This window comes from Dasypus novemcinctus, chromosome 4 (assembly GCF_030445035.2).
Source record: "Dasypus novemcinctus isolate mDasNov1 chromosome 4, mDasNov1.1.hap2, whole genome shotgun sequence".
Taxonomy (NCBI): Eukaryota; Metazoa; Chordata; class Mammalia; order Cingulata; family Dasypodidae; genus Dasypus; species Dasypus novemcinctus.
This window is the reverse complement of record NC_080676.1, coordinates 102,039,895-102,063,437: the sequence shown is the minus strand read 5'-3', so window position 1 is coordinate 102,063,437 and position 23,543 is coordinate 102,039,895. Positions and strand designations below refer to the sequence as shown.

Genomic DNA, 23,543 nt, shown 5'->3' with positions numbered 1-23,543 from the left:
CTAGAAATAAGTGCCACAAATGCTAGTATGCTTGCCTCCAATGGACAAGTGTGTTTTGGATTCATGTGCACAAGAAGTTGCACATCTTGTTTGCACAATGGAAATCTTTAATAAATTTTTTCTGCTTTTTTGTTTAAAACCAATTCTGATTTTAGCACAGGAACAAACACTCAGATTCCAAATTATTTATGAGCTCCAATCCTGTTATTTTCAGCATGTAGCAGAGGGAGTATTTTTTCTTAATGTGAAATTATAAGGTTTTCTTTTAATGATCTCGTCTTCAAATGTCCTCTTTTCCCTCAGGACCCCTTTGTTAATCCTCTCCTTCCCACTTACTACCCTATGTTCTCAGTGATTCTCTGGTTAACTAGGACCTCTCTTTTGACCTCTGGATCTAGACTTTCATAGGCAATGCTCTTAATTGCTTTAATTCCTTATATTTAAAACACGCCCTAAGCTGGCAATCACATTAGCCAAAAATTAAGCTGTTAATGAAGAAAGATGCAAACTACCTTTCCATGGAATATTTATATTTTTCACAAATCTCTAATTCTTTATAAAGGTATATCATATTTCTACATACAACTTTTAAGACATTGGAGAAATTGGCAGGAGGGGAAGATACTTGAATGGGGGACTCTTTATGGCTCCCTCATCTCAAGCCAGGGACATTCTTCTGCTCTATTTGAATGACTAGAGTCTTGGTCATAGGAAAGTAAAATGTCACCAGAACATGGCCTGAAACCAAGGAAATTCCTTTTACTCTACTGTTCTTCTGTACCTTTATTCAAAACAGTTGTTTCCTTTAATTTTGGCAGGTTAAGCTAGGCTTTGGGAACCCCTTTGTCCCATGGTTATGTATGTATAATACTAGTTTTTTTGTTTATTTCTCTTATTATTTATACCATGTGTTTTTAGAACGCAGGCAATTACTTTCTTCATGTCCCATTATGGACCTGCTGGAAAGGGGATTTATTTTTAGGATCTACCCCCTAAAAAATTGACTATACTGAATTAACATGATACTTAACTTCCAGAAAGCTTATTTCTCCCTGTCTAATATAATGAACTGTTTAGGCCCACACTCTTTTTGTGAAAACCAGTAAGTTTAAAATGTCATTTTGTTTTGTTAAGATGGTACATTTGATGGGTAGGATTTTCTTTGACTTTACTGGGCACTTTCAAATATACCAGCTAGCAATCTCTTCAACAGGTAAGAAATTTGCCATGTGCTAAATTCAAGATATCTGTTTCTCCAGAAATATATGCTATGGAAGATATTATTTGCATAGAATTTTTTTCATCTAATTCACATTCATTCCTGAAGAGAATCAAAGTTTCAGTAAATCATACTTTTTAAAAAGGCAAAAGAAGACAAACTCACTGTTTAATTCCCTAAATTGAAAGAAAAAGTTGTCCTAAATGATATTGCAGGGACAGATGCTGGACATTAAATATCCTGCCATAACCCACTGAATGGACTGGGGGAGAGTGTAAACTACAGTGTAAACTATAATCCATGCAGTGAAGCAGTGCTCCGAACTGTATTCACCAAATTCAATGAATGTGCCACAATGATGAAAGAGGTTGTTGATGGGGGGGGGGGGTGAGGCGGGTGGTAATGTGGGAACCTCTTGTAAGTTTTAATGTAACATTTTTGTGATCTATGTATCCTCAAAAATATATAATTAAAAATACTCAAAGGAAAAAACAAAATGCTTGAATTGTTACTAAAACTGTGAAAAAACTAAGAAATATGACTCAAGGTTAAGGACTAAAGAACAGAGCATTATCCAGTTCAAAACTGATAGCAGTGGTCTAGAAAACCCTCTGCTAATTTTCAGTCTCCTTCATAAACCCTAGTTGTATAGTTTTGATGGACATATTAGGGACCAAATCAGTTAAGACTTGAGCCAATTTCTTTTTTAAATTCTTCCAAGTCTTTGCTAGACACAGGATAAAATTTACACGTTCTGGGTAGAAAACAGGGTGAGTGCAATAATCCTGAGCTGAGGGAATTTGATTTGGAAGCATCCTAGTGTCACACTATTTTAAAAATGTAGAATATAGTCACAGGGTTAAGTGGCTGAAAGGGAGATGATCAAATCTGATCCACAAATTGAAGAACTGAAGCTCAGAGTCACTCATCTACATTCTTGGAGGTAACTTACCCTAGGACCAAGAGGTTTGGATATTTTACAGTAAAATTTCAAGGATTGCACAAAATTACAAAGATATATTGGTAAATATTTTAATAAGAGGGTGATACATAAATTTTGGAAAAGCTTTCTAAAATTACATGTCTGTTAGTTCACTAATTAAGTGATTATCTTCCTACTTAAGGCTTTTCTCCTTTTTCTACCAGGAAGTTCAATTTCCAACATCCCATGCTGCTTCCTTCCATATTTGTCAACAGCCCAAGACATTCTCCGGAGACTTTAGAGGATTGGTTCTCAAAGTGTGAGCTCCAGAGGAGCAGCATCTGTATCTTTAGAAATGCAAGTTTTGGGGCCCTTCCCCAGACCTAATAAGTCAGGAACTCTGAGGGTGGGCCCAGCAGTCTGTGTGTTCATATACCTTCCAGGTACTTCGGATGCTCACTCAAGTTTGAGGTCCTCTGCTATAGAGAAAATTCAGAGCCTACTTTGATACTAAAACGCATAACTCACTCAGCCCAGTGATATTCACAATTATTCCCTGGGCCTCTTTTAAGTGAATTTTGCTTTTTTTTTTTTTAAGTATTATGTTTTATGTATTTTAAACACTGATACCATATCTGGTTCTTTCTAGAAGTAGGGAGAAGTATCAATCTCAAAACACAATAATTCTAATAGAACTGACCTTTACATGAGTTCTCATTAAAAATATCTAGCCCCTTGAGAGTATAGCATAATATAGAACGTTTACTCTATTTGAAAATTAGAGCTATATAAATCTGTATATTTTATATGATTTGATAAATGCTCTCTTCTTTCATAAATATATTCATATTTTATATTTTATGTGGACATTATTAAAATAACCATTTCCCTATAGAATGTGATTTATATGAATAACTCCATCTCTCTAACCTCCCTATCCCTTTGTTTTTACTTTGAGATCCCCAAATAGCTCATTTGCAAGATTCCTTGGACATCTTAACAATGTCAATGCTAGTACTCAATGACTATAAAGGCTAATATAAACTTTGCAGCTTACCTAGTTGTGTCTTGATTGCATCTGAAATATCAAACATTATGGATGTGGGAAGTTTTATGGTGGTTTCATTATGACCTGGAATAATAAGGTGGACTGCAAGAAAATAAAGTAAATGAGATCAGGGGAAGAAAATACATTATGTCCTAAAATAAAGTTCAAAGCATCAGAGACTAGCACTTTATTTTATGTAATCAATTTTAACCCAAACTTTAAAATACTGATAAAATATGAAGATATCTTCCAAATAGAATCTTTTCCATATTTAGAATGGAACTACCAAAATCCTCCTGCTTTTTTCCATAGACTTAGAATTGTAGAATGGCTACTTGAGAAGTGTGGTAAATAGTGAACAGCCCTTAGTAAAGAATAACTTTTTAACAGAGCAGTTCAGTATGTTTCAGACAGACTCCCTGGAAACTGCCAACAATCCTGTGGGGAAGGTCCAGTGGGAACCATTACTCCCACCAGCAAGCATCAGAGCTCGTCATCTAACACCATGATAGAGGCAGCATCTCTTGGCTCCTAGCCCGGAATGGACATAAGCGAGGAGCCTAAGCACTGAAAAGAAGTGAACCAATATCCATTCAACAGACGTACTCATAATGCAAAACTCCATAAAAGGCCTTATTATAAAATAAAATAAAAAATCTTCTGACTTGCTAAATCTAGGCGTAACTTTCCAATAGATTTACTCACCCAGTATTGTTCCTCCCAAGGGAGTCTTATCTGGGGATTTGGTTGAAGCCCTGTGAGTAACATTCTGAATCACTGTTGAAGCACAAAAAGACAATCATATGATAGGAACATAGTCAGAAATTAGTAAGAAGCGAATGCTGAGAAGCCAGTTCACACTAGAGAAGCCCTGGTTTAATTTTATCAATTAATAAAAAGTAGCTCATAGGGCTGGCTACACAGCCAGCAGACCCAGGGAAGGCATGGCTTCCTTAAAAGCTGCGCCTTTAAGTAAGGAAGTCAATTCTATATGTGTGTGTCCCATTCCAATGAGCTGAAAATTTCCTTCGTATGGCCACCTCTTTCCCCAAGTTAATAAGTGCAAACTAGCACAAACTGAGACAATTACCCATTAATAAAAATCTTTGGGCAATTCTGATACTAACCTACTCTGTTTAGAAAGTAAACTTGGGACATTGCGTTTCCTCAAAATGAAGAATTTAAGGGTCTAATATCCTCCACCAAGAAACTTTTGGGAAATAAGTAGTGGAGTCATTTTAATAATTAAAGGAACCAGAAACCAAAACAAAAACAACTGGATACTGAAATGAAACACAACACTTTATTTCTTAAAACCTGGAGGTCTTTACTTTCCCTAAAGTGACCACTAAATCATAGTTACCATTTTCAGTAACTCAAATACCCTATTTTCTTCATTTATACTAACTTAAGACTGAACAAAGTCACATATTTGACTTTTTTTAAAAATTAATACTTGCTTTAGTTTCTTTGCCCTTAGTTACCTGACCAGTGTGTCTTGCCCAAAGCTTAGCATATTGGTACAAGAGCCAAAATGATCTATTAATTTCTAATTTACTAGACCATACTGGTTTCTTAAAACTTTTTCTGAAAAACAACAATCAGAGAAAAGGACAAAAGATATGCTATGTTTACCTCAGTTAAAAATATATATTTAAAAATTCTAAACACATATTCAAAGCAGACTCACACAAATTACCTTGCTTGATGATTGTAATTGGGATTATCTTTTTTGGAATATAGGCTGGCTGAAATGAAAGAGAGAAAGTCAGGTTTTGAGTCAGAATTAACTTGCCTTTGGGGAAAAAAAACAAAAACAAATCAAAGAACTGGAAGTAGCCCTTTATCTTCAGTGAAATTTCTCATGACACTGGCTAAATAGTTGTAAATAGTTGCTGGGTAGATCTTTAGTACATATTTTATTTGACTCACTTGGTTTTCCCTATAAATGTCCAAAGTTTTGACAGAAGCAATTTCTTCAGAACTTCCATTCCTTTAGAAAACTATCTCAAAGGTCCTTCTGGACAAATAGTTTATTTAGAAACTACAACAGAAAGAAACGAAATCCTATTTCATTTGAGATGAGACCCTGCCAAATTCTGCCTTCATATTTCCTCTCAAAAAGATCTTAAGCCACATATAATCTTTTTCTTTCCATGTTATTATCTTTTTTTAAAAGATACATAGATCACACAAAATGTTACATTAAATATAAGAGGTTCCCATATACCCCACTCCCCACAATCCCCACTCCTCCCACTTCAACAACTTCTTTCATCAAGATCAATTACGTAATTGTACCAATTATGGCTGCCCGCTACCACAGACACACAACCACCATGAGCTCCTGACTGTCACCAAGCCTTCACTTGCCCAAGAAGGCAAAGCTTAGACTCAGACCCAGATACCTCTTACTCCAAAACCCATACTCAACCATTCTGCACATATTTATGTAGAAGAGATCTCAGGATTGGAAAGGCAGTTCCCAGGGGACTGTGCATTATGTTCCCTCCCTCAAATAGCCTCAGTAATCCCACCAAAAGTTTTTAATGTCCTTGAGTGGCTTGAACCAGGAATAGTTTTAGTGTTAACAGTGGGGTGTAGCAAGTGCAAGGCCAAGGATAAGACATGGAGACCTGTTAAAAGAAGGGCATAATAGGATGGGTTGGGGGAAATACACACCAAGTGTAAGATGAGGACTATAATTAGTAGTAAGATTTTGACAATATTCTTTCGTAATTTGTAACAAACACCTCATGACAATGCAAGGTGTTGGCAGAGGGCTGATGCATGGGACCCCTGTATGATGTTATGCATGTTTGCTTTTAAGTTCACAACTTTCATTATATACTTGTTTATGTATGTTCATATATAAATGACAAAAATAATAATAATAGGAAGGGTTGGGGGAAAATATTTTGATTAGTAGCAATATTTTGATAATGCTCTTTAATCATTAGTTAAAAAAGGTTTAGCAACAATGTAGGGTGCTGGTGGTAGGGTGAGTTATGAGAGTCCTGTATGATGTTATATATGTTTGTTTTGTAAGTTCACAACTATTACTATACACTTATTGTTTATGTATGTTTGTGGGTGATATATTTCAATAAATTAATTTTAAAAAAAGAAGGGCATTAGTTTGAATTGAAGGAACAAGAGCTGACTGGAACTTTTTGATGACTGATTTAACCTACATACATGATATAGACACTCAATGTATCAGATCTGCTAATAAATGAGGAAGTACTGTATGTGAGATATTTCTTACATAGGCATTTATAGCAGTAGGAAAGAGATTTGCTAACATCCTGCCATTTTAATAAACAATAAGCCCATAGGGTAGAAGGGCCATGATACCAAATACACTTTGAGCTATTTTTCTTTTGGCTATTTTAAGTCTTTATATTTAAAAAAAAAATACAAACAATAAAAACTTATTTACTATCAACAAATCTGTTTATTTTTTAAAGGGGTATTTACACCCATTGACCCTGTATTTTCCTCCTTAGCAACCTGCCTAAGGAATTAATCAAAGATATCAATAATCATTTAAGGGCGGCAGACTTGGCCCAGCGGTTAGGGCGACCATCTACTACATGGTAGATCCACGTTTCAAACCCGGGGCCTCCTTGACCCGTGTGGAGCTGACCCATTCACAGTGCTGATGCGCCCAAGGAGTCCCGTGCCATGCAGGGGTGACCCCGCATAGGGGAGCCCCACGTGCAAGGAGTGCGCCCCGTAAGGAGAGCCGCCCAGCGCGAAAGAAAGTGCAGCCTGCCCAGGATTGGTGCCGCATACACAGAGAGCTGACATAACAAGATGATGCAACAAAAAGAAACACAGATTCCTGTGCCGCTGACAACAGCAGAAGCGGACAAAGAAGATGCACCAAATAGACACAGAGAACAGACAACTGGGGTGGGGGGGGGGAAGGGAAGAGAAATAAATGTATAAATTCATTTTAAAAAATAATAATCATTTATGATTTATGTATAAAGATGCTTTTTTTAACCACAAAATGAAGCAACCTTGTCAAAAACAGAGGTTTTTGTTAAATAAACCATGGTTCAAATTTTTGACACCTATTGAATAAAGTGAAATAAATTCAAAGGATACAAATTTGCATCTATTATATAACCCGATTCTATTAAAAAAATGTACAGACAAAAGACCGGAAGGAAATATATACACTTCTTTTCATGCAGTAGTTATTTCATATAAGTAGATATTAATTTTATTTTGTATACCTTTCTGTATTTTCCAAGTTCCTTCTGAGGAGAATTGCATTTACAATCAGGAAAAGTTATTTTAATCTACAGTTTATTCAACTACCACATATGCCTCTGTTTTGCAAATTAGCTCATACGCCAATGGTAAATAGTGAAATTATGTCAATATAATTTATGCATGCTTTTACCCAGGCAAGGAGGGAGGAAAAGTTGGAAAAGAAGTATAGCTTTCAGCAGGAAAGAAAAAAAAAACTCAGTTCAGCTGTTAACAGTAGCAGCAGGCACCTTTTCAGCATTATCATAAGAAAATTAAATAGGAGCATCTGCACACATCAGCCTACCCCAGAGAGAAAGGCAGCCCAACCTGGCATGGCTCCAAGCCTCCTGTGTAACTTACAGCAGCCCTACTGGCTCTCCTTTCATCTATACTGGCTCAGCACCCACCACTCCTGCTCCAATGAAAGCATTGTCAGCCTCTCCTCTTTATTTCTGAGAAATTTAAACACCTGCCATGGCAACCTCCAGGTACAAGGGAGCTGCAGGGGAGTCACATTATCATTATCTTCCAGGTACCAGAAATCATTTAAGTTAGTGCTATAGCTACAAAGTTACAACAGTTTTCAAATGAATGGTCAGTCCCATCTCTATTTGTCCCAAGAGTCTTGTCATTTTTGATTCATGATTTTGCAGAACATAAAGTTGGTTGGAGACATTTATTATATGGTAGCTGAAATGCCTACAAGTTGCTGTGTTAATTGCCTTTGAATTGCATTAATTTTTACTTCCCTGACTGTAATGATTTCATTACATTGTTTGTCAAAACACAAACAATTTTTTGACAAGGACAAATGGAAAATATTTCACTCTTTGCATGAATGAAACACGGTTTCTGTTCTGAGTTCTTGTTTGAGCTAAGGCCAGTGTTTTATTAAGATGATGACAAGAATATATGTAAGTATTCTGCCAAAAATAAGGAAATCATTAAGCTGCAGAATCCAATTGTTTCTAGATCTATAATTGCTCTCTTGTCCAATCTGCAATTTCAAAGATGTATGAAGAACGGATGAATGAGTAAATAGCTGCTTCTCTATAGGTAGAGTTTAGGGGCATCAGGAACGTCCTGCAGTCCAGCATGTCTCTGCCAAAGAAATCCACATTTTTTAATCTTTTCCCTGTGTCTCCTTGTAAAATAAAAGTATAGGGAAATGTCTGTTATATGGACTCACTGAGAATTGAAATGCTGTGATAATTCTAAGATCACAGTGTTTGACCAATTATAACTCCATAATTGAACTATTCTTTAGACACAATATTTTTAAAAAGATACCAGTAATCTTTCCTTGTTGTCTTAGACTTGTTGATAGGAATATCTGCTAATGTTTACTGGATCACAGGTATAGATAGCGGGGCAAAGAGTTGGAAAATGAGGCAGTGAAAGTCCCACAAGTGCTGTACAGTTTCTAGCTGTGTCTATCATCACCACCGTCGAACCAGTTTACTTTCTTAGGCCATTTTCTCCCTACTTTTCTTTTCTCTGCAGCTTGTTGCCTTCTATTTCTGCTCCTGCTGCAAACCTCCATCATCACTTCCTTCCACAGCTCTTCTCCTTCCCTTCATTGAGCAAATATGTTTGTAAGACCTACTACTGGATGCCAGGAACTAAGTCTATTTCTCTCCTGTCCTATTAAGAGATAATTTTTTTTTTCTGGGCTTGGTGATATACTGCCTCTTAAGAACCAGGTTGTACTGACCATGAGCAGGGTGACTGGTTAAGGGAATTTTTCTGGGGATGTTGTGACTGAGTATCCAGTCAGTGAGATTCAACAGAAAAAGGACGCTAAAATGTTAAAGGGCAATGCATGCCTCTGAAGATAAATATAGCCAATTTATATCATGGTTATGAAAGCCTAGGCTTATTTAGAAATAACAGAAGCAACCACTGCACAGGGTGAGGGATATTCTGATTCACCTTACAATATAAGACCTCCTCCTGATATTATTTTGAAAATTAGCTTTAATAAAACTTACATGAGTATGATAGTGGTTGAAAGGGTAAGTCTAAGTTCATGTATATTACTAGAAGAAAAATTTTAAAATGTAACATGGAACTGTATAACATAATAAAACCTTATGTAAAATATGAATATGAGTGATATTGCATATATGACTTTTTACAAAACATAAATACAAGTAAAACTAAAGAGACAGAAACAGAATAGCAGCTATTTAAAAAACTAATAATAATGCTAGGATGCTATTCTTTTCAGGTGATACTTAACAGGTTTGTCCATTTAGCATTTTTGTGATCTTAGAATATTCATCGAATATTTCACTTCATTTTTAAGCCTTGAGAAAAAGAGGAGCTGTCCATTTGGGGAGTGGTTTAAAATCAGATTTCAACAGCTTAAGAGACAAACCACAGGAAAAGAACTTGGGCATGTTAAATTCTGGTTTTAATTCATTTTTAGAATATTTTAATGAAAGTTACAAAACATGCTGTTTCAATCTAACATTGAATCTAAATGTGAATCTAATGTTCTACTTGTAAAAGTTTTCCATTTCTGATCAGTCAGGGAGAAATCAGACATACACCATTGATGATATTGTTGGTATGGACATGTATGTTTCAAGTTTCTGCTTTGGACAACGATTGCTCTGAATGGATGGAGGCTTGATAGACTCATTTTACACAATCTTAAGCTGTGGATGGAGACCATAATGGTAATTCTCCCTTGTCACATCACTTATCTAATAACTGTGACACTTTAAACATTGACAGAACTTTTCTTTATGACTTGGCTTTCTTAAGAGATGGTTGGATCTTACATGGAAAAAAGGGTAAAAAATAGATGTCCTATCTCAGGGTTATCACTGACTCTATGGAGATTTTGATTAAATTATTAAATTATGAGTATAAAATCTCTGCTTATTCATGCTATCTACTTCAAAACTTGATTCTACTTATTAGTAATCTAAGTGAGCTAATAGACTAAACTCAAGATTATAAAATATAGAGATAATGTAGTAAAAGTAGATCCTTTTAAACCATCATTTAAACTTTTTATATAAACCCTAATAGTATTAGGTTTTACCTTCATCAAAAGAATGTTCTAGATTCTCAAAATGGACAAAATAGCACAATTATCATGGAAATTATTTTCTTCCTTTCTCAATTACATGGATGCCAAGTGATACAATTTATACCATATAGAAAAAAATCATTGTTTTTGTATACACTCTCTATGGTTTTCTCGAGGTATAGGTGGAAATAATATTCAAAGTATTTAATAACTGGTACAACAAAGGCACTCACCAATAAGAAGAAATCCTGCTGCCTGACACTGGTGCTTCCATACTGGAGCATGACAGCAGAACACCAGCTTAGATGCATGAATTACAATATAAAATGTGCCCAGGTGTATGAGATGAGGCTGCATTTAATATCTGAACTTTCAGCCTAAATATTAATTATCTTTTAAAAAGGAGAGTCTAAAGTTCAAATTGTTTTTCCATTTCAAATACTTCCTTCTGAAAGATGTTAAAGATTTTTTGCTGGGTATAAAGTTTAGATGTTTGCATGCATACATGATGAAATCATTTTTCAATGTTTTCAGTCAGAAGACTGAAACCTAAAGAGTAAAAAATATCTGGAATTATCTTGAAATACTGCCTTCTAAAGATCAGTGTCAGAGAAGAGAGTGGTGAATGTTTGGATTGATAGACTTTACTTGTTTTAAAATATACCTTTAAAGTATAAAATAGATTTTCAGAATCATTACTAAATATCCAAGTAAGATGGTAAAAGCTATGGTGAGTGTTTCCTTTTCAACTTCCCATATACCAGCGCAACCCAAAAGCACAGATGTTGGTTCATAAAACATTTCTCTGCTGTCTAGAAGGTGACAATGAAGAATAAAAGTCTTAAAATATCTTTTCAATGAATTTGGGTTTCCCTTTGGAAATAACCAAGAGTTTCAAAGCATAACTCATCAGAGCTGGCTGGACTTGGGGGTACTCCACCTCACAGCTTGAAGTGATAAAGTGCCTGGCCCTGGACAGCAGATGCAGGAAGTTGCTTCCCATCCCCTCCTTTCAAGGCTGTTTATGATGAGAAAAATAAATGAAGTTCCCTAGGAGTAAAACAACAGTTTCCTTCCCAATCTTGCTGAGTAACTCACCCCAAATGGAATATTCTGCCAAAAGAAAAATGAATTACTGGGAAATGATAGCTTAAAACGAAGGAAAAAAAATTACATCGCTGAGTCACATGAAAGATAAAGCAAGATATTCAAAAGGTAGAGGATAACATGCTTCTTAGGTAAGGATTCACAACAACGAATAAGGATTGTACTAGAAGAGGAAGGGAGAAACTATTCCATTGTTCCCCCTGGAAGGTGCAGCATGGTTACCTTTCCTACAGGTTTACTGGATTTAAGACAATGGTAAAGGAAACGTAGGGAGTAGCACGATTCTAAACATAGTATGAAATCAATTCAGTAGTTATTTGGGAAAAATATATAACCTAATCAATATAGAACCAATTACCTACATACCACACAACAAAATAACATACACATAGATTAGAAAACAAAAATAATAGGGAAATATTTATCTGCTCTCTAGGTAGGAAAATGCTTTCTAATGCATTCGAAGATAAGGCAATGGAAAAGACTAAATATTTTGAGAAAGAAAATTTGAAGACTTTTCTATTTCAAAACTTCCCATGAAAAACTGATTGCTAACAAATGTGAGAAAAATGTTTCTAGATGATATCACAGACAAAGGTTCTTAAATTTATAGTCTTTCAAGTATTCAATAGAAACACATGAAAAGTCCAGGAAACAAAGAGCTGGAACTTAAGGTCGTAAAATGGAAAATACAAATGGCTAATTGACAAGTGAAAAAAGTATTGATTAACCAGGAAAAAAATAGAAATTAAAATAAACACTTTAAACTATTGTATTAGTAAAAAATTTAGTGGTATCAGGTACTACAGCAAGACAACTGATACATTGCTGCCAAAATTGTAAATTGGTACAATCTTTCTCACATACAATTTGACCATACACATTTGAGAGTCTTAAAGTTGTTACACATCTGAATGGTTAATTCCCCTTCTACATGTTTATTTTAAGGAAACAATCATAAAAGTGAAAAAACAGTTCTGGTCATAACTGTTCACAATAACATCAGTTCAATTAAAACAATTAAAAATAACCTAAACGTCTACAAATTGGGAACTGATGAGGTAGGTTGTAGTGCATTTAGATTATGGGAAATATAACAATTAAAATTCTTTTTATGAAGAGCATTTAATGACATGAAATTTGCTATTGCCATTTTTGTTTAAGTGAAAATATGATAAAATTGCATATGCAGTATAGTTTAAATTTTATAAAGAAAGCACACTTAGGAAACAAAATCAAAACATTTTGAAGTTCATAGTTTTGTTAATGCTTCTATGGCAGTGTTATAGGTAATTCTTATAATGCTTCTTTTCCCATTTTTGTATGTTCTAAATCTTTAAATATTGGTGATTAGGAAAAAAAATCCAAATCTCAAAAGAGAAAAAATACGCCCTGGGAATTTACTTGCAATCCCCTTTCTTGTATTAAGATTTGAAAAATCTCTAAATATTTTTCTAGGAAGTGATAAAAATCTGATAATAATTTTACAGTCTACACACTTTTCTGCCAAATTGAACAACAAGACAACATTTGCCATATAAGGATTACCTCTCAGTCAGTTCTATATTATCCAAGTCCATTTTCTGTCACTCAAAAAATCCTTCTTTTTGGATAGGGCAACATGATCAATGGAATATTTCATGGACTATTGATTTAGACATTAAAAAGATAATCATCCACATTCACTATGCATATGCCAAATAGAGCAAATATGCAGCCATGAAGACAGATTCTGGCAAGACAGAATCTTGACTGTAGGATGTTTTCCTGGCTGGATACTCCCAATATACAATAACGAAAGTCAGCATCAAATTCCTCTCTTCTCTCTGTAGTGCCTCTTCTATCTGCTCAATGACATAATGCAGCTCATTTTATAATTGAGTATGTGATTTAAAATGCAAACCTTTCTGTGATTTAAAATGTAAACATTTCTGTATTGGGTATAACAATGCTTTAAAGTCATACTGGGTATCGGTATCATTACTGATATGGTACTTCCTGAGAACAGATTTTGAAATGTGGAAGAGATCATGCAGGACTGGGTTCCTGAACTGAGAGAAAAGGGTGTCTAGATTGAGCAGGAGGAGTATGTAGCACATAAAATGTACAAACATGTGCTGAACTGAATAAAGCCTGGGCATGTTAATAAAATCAAGCCAGTTGCTTTGTCATTTTATAAAGGGGTAGTTCTTTCTGAGTAGAAAGTGATAGGAAATAGAGGGGAAGTTTTGAACTGTTGTAATTGTAACTAAACTGTGTTGTCAATTCACTCTTGAAATTTATTATATTAAAAAAATCCACAGGAGAGAAGATAGTAAACATAACTGCAAAAATATTTAAAATACTGAAATACTAGAATAACTATACTCACTCTCAGAATTTTAGAACTTTCAAACAAATTTCAGATAATCTGGTTTCATACCTCCATCCCCTTTTTCAGAAAACTAATTCCTAAAACGTTAAGTGCTTTAATGCCCCATAACTAGTCATTTAATCTAGTTTTAGTACTTCATAATAGGACTATTTCCTTATTTCAGTAAAAATATAATGCATATACACAATTTAAAAAGTATTCTCGAAAATAAACTGATACGTACCACTGTATGGACTTGGTCATAGGTACTTTGGATTTTCCCATTCACTTTATTTTTACCTAACAAAAAGAGAAATATGACATTTTAATTGTCCTTACTCCCAAACTCCTAATTAATCATTACAAAGACAACTACAACTTCTGATATCTCTAATTTGAACAGGCATATTTTTTAAATTCCTATCGCTTCAAACACTGATTCCAGTGAAACTTGAATGAAGGTTTAAGAAGAAGGAAGCCCAGGGCTCCCTGAAGTCACTTTATCTCCACTCCACCGAGCCCAGCTTTCCATTCTGAACATTTATACAAGTGATTGTTTCCTTGGTTCAGGTGACATTCATAATCTTAGGTCAGGAACTTAATGACATGTACTACAATAGCCGATAACTTATCAATGGAGATATAAAAATATTAGTTTATCACATTTGAAATTTTCTTGTGCTGGTGACTTTGAGACATCAATACTCAATAGATTCTGTTCACTTTTTAATTTTCCCAAACACTGGAGCACAGGAATTAACTCATTTCATTATTATACGACTAATAAAATAATTGACAATACTGAGTTTACTGAAACAAATAGTGCTAGATACTTACTTCCAACAATAGTCTTATGATTGAAAATCTTACTCCAAATTCCACCTTCTATGTTGTCTTTCACTCCAAATTCATAAACTGTATTGGGTTTTAGATTTTCTACAATTGTTTCAGTGGCTGGACAGAGTTGAAAAATCCATTTTTTTTCCTTATCCTTTTCTCTATAGCGAATTGTGTAAAATCTGTTGAATGATTGAAATAGAATGTTATAAAACCGCAGGTATATTCAGAATATTATTTTAGGTTTCTCAATACATCATAGACATCCATCTATTCAAAAGACCATATTTCAAATTGATTTCTGAACAGAGGTTTAAAAAATTTAAAGGGAAAAATTTTAAAATAGCTCAATGCATACTACAGTTTTTAATTCTATTTGCCACTATTGCACAGCTATAGTACTATTTGCTGCTTTATAAAATATGTACATAATATTGTAGTTTCATAATTTTATGGAATTAAAGCCTTTAAACTCTGGGGAAGGCACATTAGAAATAACTTCATTCAATTTTATAGTAGAAGAACTAAAAATATACATGCAGGGCTATGCATTTTAAGGGTAAATTTTCTTACTTTTATTAAAAACAAATCAAGACCAATAGCCAAATTAAGGGTGCAATGAGAGAAATTAGGCAAGACAAATACAAAATCACTGTCACATGTCTGCTTCAGGCTTTATAATGCTCAGATTTTGTAAATGGCAATGTGATATTTCCCATCAGTATTTTTTTTTTTGGCATCTTTACTACGTGCTAGAATTTACATATATTATTTCATTTATTTGTCACAGAAACATCTTACTGGTAGAAATTAGTCATCCTATTTTACAACTGTGGAAACAGCTAGTAGAGGATAAAGTCAGAATTCAAAGGAAGACTCATCTGTTCCTAGGGGGACAGCAGATCAGGAAAGGGATTTCATTACTGAGGAACATTATGAGAATAAACAAGATCTACATCTATCAATATGGATACATTTTCATATTGAATATAATTAGAAAATTGTAGAATAATGCATGTAGTTTTCGTATTTTTCATGTAAATATAAAAATGCTTATGCACAATCTACCAGATATTGTTCCTGGTATTATAAAGTTATAACAATGCTGGAAAGAGTCAACATTTATGATAGTGGCTCAGCTTCCTCTGAGGTGGGAAGGCAATTAGAGGCAGGACAAAAGAATGTTAAATTTTACCTGCATTGTATTTTCTAATAAACATTATCAGTAAATTGGATAATGGCGATCCTGTCTGACAGTGAGAATATTTAGTACTGCTCCCCTCTCCCCACCCTAGCAAAATTAAAAGGACTAAGATACAGATCAACAGCTTTTATTTAAAGTTTAAAAAAGCCATTCTTTTCTTCATGCTAAAAATACTTATTGGGCTCCCTTTAAGTGCCGGACACTTAAAAAAATAATCACCCAGAGTCTCTGGAAAAGAGGGACTGGACTGACTACATAATTTGTGGGATCCAGTGCAAAATGAACATGTGAGGCCCCTTGTTCAAAATGATTAAGAATTTCAAGACAGTGACAGGAGAGCATTAAACTTTTTAAGTGTAGAGGTCCTGAGTGTAATAAGTGCAGAGAGAAGGAAGCTACAGGTAAATATTCAGCCAACTTTCTTACTAGTCACTGACTAGTAATTCACTTGCTTCTTTCTAGTAAAAGCTGCTCAGGGCTCAGTCTCCCATTCCAAAGTAGTAGAAGACAGAATGAGTAAGAGAGGCTATTGCAACCAAAAAACTGCTACTGGGAACAAATGTTATAGAAAATAAATCCTTCATGTTCTCGGAGTCAAAACATCAGCAGTGATTTATGAAACATATTTCTTGACAAGGACAAGTATGCCGCATGAAATTTTTGTTGTTAGTTCCCCCCCGCCCCCATCCCCTCCCTGGCTATTACAGAACTCTAGAGCAATGTGGAAAGCTCAGATCGGACCAGATGGGCTACTGCAATTATGCATTTCTAGTATAGATACATTTCTGAGACCCTCAATTGCGTGCATGATCCAGGGGGCCCATTGCTAACAAAAAATTTAGAGCATTTAAGTAATCTGTCCACAGACACTTAGCTGATAATAGAGCAGAGTTTTGAACTTTGATCAGTCTAATCAGAATTTGTACCTTTAACCTATATACTATGTTGCCAACTCTGGACATGTTCATTGTGGATTTTGGATGGGAGATGCTGTTGGGTAGGCTCAAGAGCTTAATGAGTTAGCTGAATGATTTTTAGGGCTTATTTTTGACAATCCACTTGTTATTCATTTTTATATTTTTATATTTATTGAGATCTACTACTGCAAAATGTGAAGCTGGGTTCTGTGTGAAAGGAAGACTAATGGAAGACTAATAACTTCAAAAATGAGCTCCCAATACAGTGAGGGATTCAGATGTATGTAAGGGTATAACTAAGGGAAAGGCTGGAAAGTAGAGAGTTCTGAGAGTAGACTGGTATGTTGCTCTCAGCCTGAACTTACCAAATGGGAACACCACTAAGTTAATGTGGTCGACTGCATTTTAAATCCCATCCCAGAGGTGTGATTTAAAGTAGGACATCCTACCCAGGTCTAGGGGAAGCAAACTGGGTCAGGTTTAAATCTCACTTTAGGAACATGATTCACATTATATTCTTTGAGGAATCTAAGACTTGTTTTACAGCAAAGTGGGAAGCTGGTAAAGATTCTTCCACAGGTGAATTTAGCTGAGCAGAGATAAAAGAAGCTAAATTTATCCACACTATAGTTTAAATATGAGATAACAAGAGGATGAATCACAGAAGAAAGAGAATGATGACAAAGACAGCAAGAGATCAGTTATATTCATCAGAATTGATGAGACCAGATCCCATGAGACAGGCTAGTTTAGGGAATGAGAAGACAAACCTAGGACCAGGCAGAAAACTACAGCTGTGGAACACGTGGCCATGGAATTCTACCTGGAAATGCTCAGAGAGAAACACCCCCACCAGAAAGCAGCTGGAAGAACCCAAGAGAATTTTTCTTGATCATCCAGGATCAAGGAAAAGCCCAGGATATTCTCAAATGGCCTTATCATTGGACCCATGGGGCAACTGACAGGTGGAAGGTGGAGTAATCAATCAAAACAGCAAACAATTAGGATTCCTCCCCAGAACATTAGCACGTGAGAGGAATAACCAATGGTTTAAAAAGGAAGCTCAGAGGTTAAACTCACCCTTTCTCTCCTTCTCTGCCTGGACCAGCCTGCATGTATACCTGGGAACCCATAATCTGTTTCATTTCTTCCTCTTTTCTCATTTCCTTAATAAAGTACTGGCCAAACTAAACTAGCATGTTCGTAAATTCTTTTATGTAACAAAGCAAAGAACTTTGGAGAAATCCTGCAACACTCTTGCCAAGGAAAGTAAAAATCAAAATTAAAATTGAGTTTTCAAATTTGAGAAGAATGTAGTTAAAGTGATGGACAGGCAGTTTATTTAGTAGCATAGAAAACACAAATTTAGTTTGATTTTGAGGTTTTGATCAATGTTACTTGGTTATTCTAATGAAAATATTCCATAGTCAACTGAAAATAAAGACCTTGACTAAAAGGGGAAAACATTAAATAAAAGAGTTTTTATGGCTAAGAGAGTTCAAAGTGTGTCAGGAGGTCATTCCAGATGTTATACTTCTGCAGGTCTCGGGCAGAGATCACTAACTGCGACAGTAAACAAAGCTCAGACAAGAGGGTTCTAGGCCCATCCATCTGCTCCATAATATCTAAGTCCCCTGTCAGCCTGAAGCAGTCAGAGCAGATATCATCCCAAATCCCTCAAGACTGAGGAATGGACAAACACAAGAGGGACTGTAACCTCAGAACAAAGTAGACTTATTGTTAGTGTAGCTATTATCTTATGTTAACAGAAGTGTTGTGGGAAGACAGTAAGGAACATGGTGTGAAGTTGAAACATTTCAATAACACAGACAAAAAGTGTGGGCTTAGGAATACCAGGACTTGACTGATGAAATACTGTCTAGTCAACACGAAAAACTTTGTATGACGTGTACCTTATTATCATAAATGTTGCACCTGTCCCTTATTATAGTAAATAACAAAAAGCTGCTTGTTAGTTCCTAAATAAATACAATGTGGAAACTAGGGTTGAGGCACTCAGTTTCAGAAGCTGTGAGTCCCCTGGTCCCATCTTTATTCCCTCTCTTGTGTCTTTCTTTCTGTCTTTTAATTTTTTCCGTTCTGCATTGCCATCCCTTCATGCAAACCTATTGCTGAGCTGGTCTGAGCAACTGGCACCCAATGTGGGGTACGAAGGGAAGAAGAATCGCTTCAAGCGAAACTAAACCTGAGTGGTTTAGAAGGTCTTACAAGTCCTCGGTGAGTAAGGACACTCTCTGGTATTCTAGCAGGGTTATAATGGGAAATGGAGACAGTTCAACAAAATATTGCCCATATGTCTGTCTCCTAAACTCCTCAAGGCAGGATGAGCCAAAGCCAGTGAGTCTCATATTTTAGAACTTTTATGGATTACAGAAAAATATTGCTCATTGTTCCCAGCTGTAGGAAGTTTAGAATTAGAAGTCTGGGAAAGAGTAGGAAGAAAGTTAGAAAAATTACACGTACAAGGTGTTCCACTCCCTGTTACTATTTGGTCCACTTGGATGATTATTAAATCTGTTTTGGAACCTTTGCAAACAGAAGATGAGGAAGAGGAAAATGAAAATAGAGAAAGTGAGGAAGTTCCTCCCTCTGAATTCTCTTATACTAAATCTAAAGTTATTTTGCCTTCAGCTTCTTCATTAACTGACTTTAGAAAGTCACCTTTCCCCCCGGCTGACACCTCCTCCCCCTCCTATGCCCAGAGATGCTCAGCCAAAGTTGTCAGCTTTACAACAAGGCACTTTACAGGCTAGAACGGAGGATGACTTGGAGGCACTTCAAATGGCCTTTCCAGTCACTGTACAAGAAAGAGTAGCTCCTGAAGTGGATCCTCAAAATCTGAATGGAGTTTATGAGTTCACTCATGAACCCTTCCCATTTAAAGTTTTGAAAGAGTTAAAAGTAACAGTGCAAAAATATGGTCCAAATTCTCCTGTTACCTATGGTGTGGTACAGGGGCTTGCTCAAGGCTCTAGCTGATCCCAAATGACTGGTCTGCATTAGCACACATCACCCTAGGGTCTGGAGGGATTTTACAATTCAAAACTTGATGGACAGATCACGCAGAGACTCAGGCTGCTCACAATAGAACCCATAATATCCCCATTTCTTTGGATCAGTTAGTGGGGGCGGGGAATTGGATGAGAGTAGATCAGCAATTAACAATGAATTATCAAGCCATCCCACAATCCATTGCTGTTGCTAAAGGGCCTGGGAAAAAATTGAGGCTAAAGGCCAGCCTCTGGTGTCATTTAAAAAAATATTACTATGAGCTAAAGAACCTTACCCTGACTTAATCGCTCAGTTACAAGAGGCTGTCAAAAAACAGGTCAATAATTTAGAAGCTGCTGAAACTATTTTGTAGCTAATGGCTTATGAAAATGCTACTTAAAGGCCATGAACATACTCATGCCCTTCATGGACAGGACCCTTCTCATATCATTCTTCCATTTTTGTGCAAGGAAGTTGAGACTTGCCTACAAAATCACTTACAGTGGCAAATAACCTTTGCTGATTATATTGTACAGATAATCATTACCCTAAAAATCATATATTACAATACATTGAAAGCACTCAATGGATTTTATCTAGCATAACTACGTTTCAACCAATACTTGACACCCCTGCAATCTTTACTGATGGGTCTGGAAATGGTGCAGCTGGGTATACTGGGTATAAAACTAAGAAAATTCCTACTCCTGGATTTTCAGCTCAGCAAGCTGAATTAATAGTAGTACTTACTGCTTTGTAAGACATACCAGAGTCCATAAACATCCTTTCAGACTCAGCATATGTTGTCCAGGTTACTCAATTGATTGAAACAGCTCTTATCAAACCTAATATAAATCAGTTTCTTTATAAGCTTTTTCACAAACTTCAACAGATAATTAGAAATATAAAAAGTCCATTTTTTATCACTCACATTCAATCTCATTCAAATTTACCTGGACCATTAGTTCAAGGCAATAATGCTGCTGATAAATTAGTCACTCCTATTTTACAAGAAGCTATTCTTTTTCTAATCTAACCCATATAAATGCAGCTGGCCTCAAAGCTCATTTTCCTTTAACAAGGACACAAGCTACAGATATTGTTCAGACTTGTCTATCCTGTCAAATTCTTAATAACCCAAAACAACTGGAACCTGGAGTAAATCCCCATGGTTAACTGCTAACTCACTGTGGCAAGTGGATGTAACTCATATCTCCTCCTTTGGGAAATTATGTTATGTTCAGGATTCATTTGGGCTACAGCTCAGATGGGAGAAACTGCTTGACACATAAGACAGCATTTGTTAGCTTGCTTTGCTGTAATGGAACTTCCCCAGTCTCTAAAAACAGATGATGCTCCTGCTTATACCAGTGTTTCTCTTAAAAGATTTCTAGATACTTGGAGTACTTCACATATTACAGGATTTCTGTATAACCCCCAAGGGCAAGCTATTGTGGAGCGAGCAAATCAAACCCTTAAACTCATGCTATAATAATCCTTAAACTCATGTTACAAAAAGGGGGAAACAAGGAAACACCACAGGTGCAGTTACATAAAGCACTATTCACTCTTAATTTTCTTAACTCTGGAACCACTCCAGAAGGGACAGCAGTTGAAAGGCATTTCCAAAGTAATTCAAAAACTCATACCCAGGGAAACGGACATTGGCCCAGTGGTTAGGGCGTCCTTCTACCACATGGGAGGCCCGCGGTTCAAGCTCCGGGCCTCCTTGACCCGTGTGGAGCTGCCCGTGCGCAGTGCTGATGCGCGCAAGGAGTGCCGTGCTACACAGGGGTGTCCCCCGTGTAGGGGAGCCCCACGCACAAGGAGTGCACCCATAAGGAGAGCCGCCCAGCGCGAAGGAGGGAGCAGCCTGCCGAGGAATGGCGCCGCCCACACTTCCCGTGCCGCTGACGACAACAGAACGGACAAAGAAACAAGACGCAGCAAAAAGACACAGAAAACAGACAACCGGGGGAGGGGAGGGGAATTAAATAAATAAAAATGAATCTTTAAAAAAAAACAAAAAAAACTCATACCCAAATTCTGTTTGAAAAACAACCTTTAATTTGGTGGAATGATCCATTGACTAATGAATGGTCAACAGGGAAGCTGTTAACTTGGGGATGAGGGTATGCTTGTGTTTCCCCAGGAGATGGAGAACATCCTGTGTGAGTATCAGCTCATTGAATAAAACCATATCACAAATGCCAAAAGATGATGAAAGTTCCTGTGCAAACCAGAACCTCCGGTCATGCAGATGGAGAGATTAACAGTGGAAACTACATGGCTGGGTCCCATTCTGAACACCAAAGCAGCTTCACCCCCCACATGGGGGCAAATTAAATATCTGAGTCTAGAAGCCGAACAACAGTTGGAAAAGGAGAAATTGCCAGTTACTGCTCCTAATCTGCTGGTAGCTATGCTTGCCGTAGTAACAGCAACCTCCTCAGATGCATGCAACACGCAAAAAACCCTCCAGGGTATGAAGCAGCAAGAAATCGCCAAATGTGTCATCACTGCTTTGCAACAACAAAAAGGGGGAATTGTGGGAAAACAGTAAGGAACATGGTTTGAAGTTGAAACGTTTCCATAATGCAGACAAAAAGTGCAAACTTAGCAACACCGGGCCTGGACTAGATGGAACACCATCTGGTCAGCATGAAAAATGTTTGCATGAGGAGGCATTTGACCTTTGTGTGACCTGTACCTTATTATCATAAATATTGTACCTGTCCCTTATTATAGTAAATAACAGCTGCTTGTTAGTTCCTAAATAAATATGATGTAGAAACTAGGGTTGAGGCACTCAGTTTCAGAAGCTGTGAGTCCCCTGGTCCCATCTTTATTTCCTCTCTTGTGTCTTTCTTTCTGTCCTTTTATTTCTTCAGTTCTGCATCACCTTCCCTTCATGCAAACCTATTGCTGAGTTGGACTCAGCAAAGAAGAACTTGTAACATTGATATAAAAAGAGTGGTTACCAGGGATTCAGAAGGGGGGAGAGAGGATGAATAGGTGGACCACAGGGCATTTTTAGGGCAGTGAAATTGTTCTGTATGATACCACAGAGACAGACATTTCATTATACATTTGTCAAAGCCTATAAAACTGTGAAGGTCAGAGTGTAAACCTTAATGTAAACTATACACTTCGGTTAGTAGCTATGTTCCAATATTGGTTCTCCAATTGTAACAAATATACCACACTAATGTAAGATGTTAATAATAGGGGAAATTGTGTGTGTGTTTGTGTGTGGGTGGGGTGGGTTAATATGGGAATTCCCTTAACTCTCAGTGTAGTTTTTCTGTGAATAGATCAAACTCAAAAAAAAAAAGTTTATTATTATAAAAAATATATTCTATGGTCAACTGAAAGTACAATCTTAGAATTTTGGTAATGGGTCAATGTCAGGGGTTCAATATTGGAAGTCATCTGTATCTGGGAGCTTGTTTTAAATGTAGAAGCTCAGGCTTTTGCACAGGCCTATGGAATCAGAATCTACATTTTAACAAGTTCCCCCAGTTGATATGTATGCATATCAAAGTTTGAGAAGCACTGGTCTGCATAGAGAGAACAGTTAAAAATAAAGCATAGATACAATAAGGAAGATATAAA

At 36.3% G+C, this 23,543-nt stretch overlaps 1 protein-coding gene across 50 annotated transcripts in view; it reads right to left on the bottom strand.

Annotated features, from left to right (window-relative positions):
- Positions 1-23,543, bottom strand: part of ABI3BP (ABI family member 3 binding protein) — a 258,238-nt gene that overhangs the window by 127,818 nt on the left and 106,877 nt on the right. For all 50 annotated transcript variants that reach the window (XM_058295957.1, XM_058295933.1, XM_058295935.2 and 47 more), the window contains exons 5-9: positions 14,796-14,977; positions 14,203-14,258; positions 4,889-4,937; positions 3,895-3,966; positions 3,199-3,291 (exon numbers count right to left, since the gene is read on the bottom strand). In XM_058295957.1, coding sequence (XP_058151940.1) covers positions 3,199-3,291; positions 3,895-3,966; positions 4,889-4,937; positions 14,203-14,258; positions 14,796-14,977 — 452 coding nt within the window. The remainder of the gene's footprint in view (positions 1-3,198; positions 3,292-3,894; positions 3,967-4,888; positions 4,938-14,202; positions 14,259-14,795; positions 14,978-23,543) is intronic.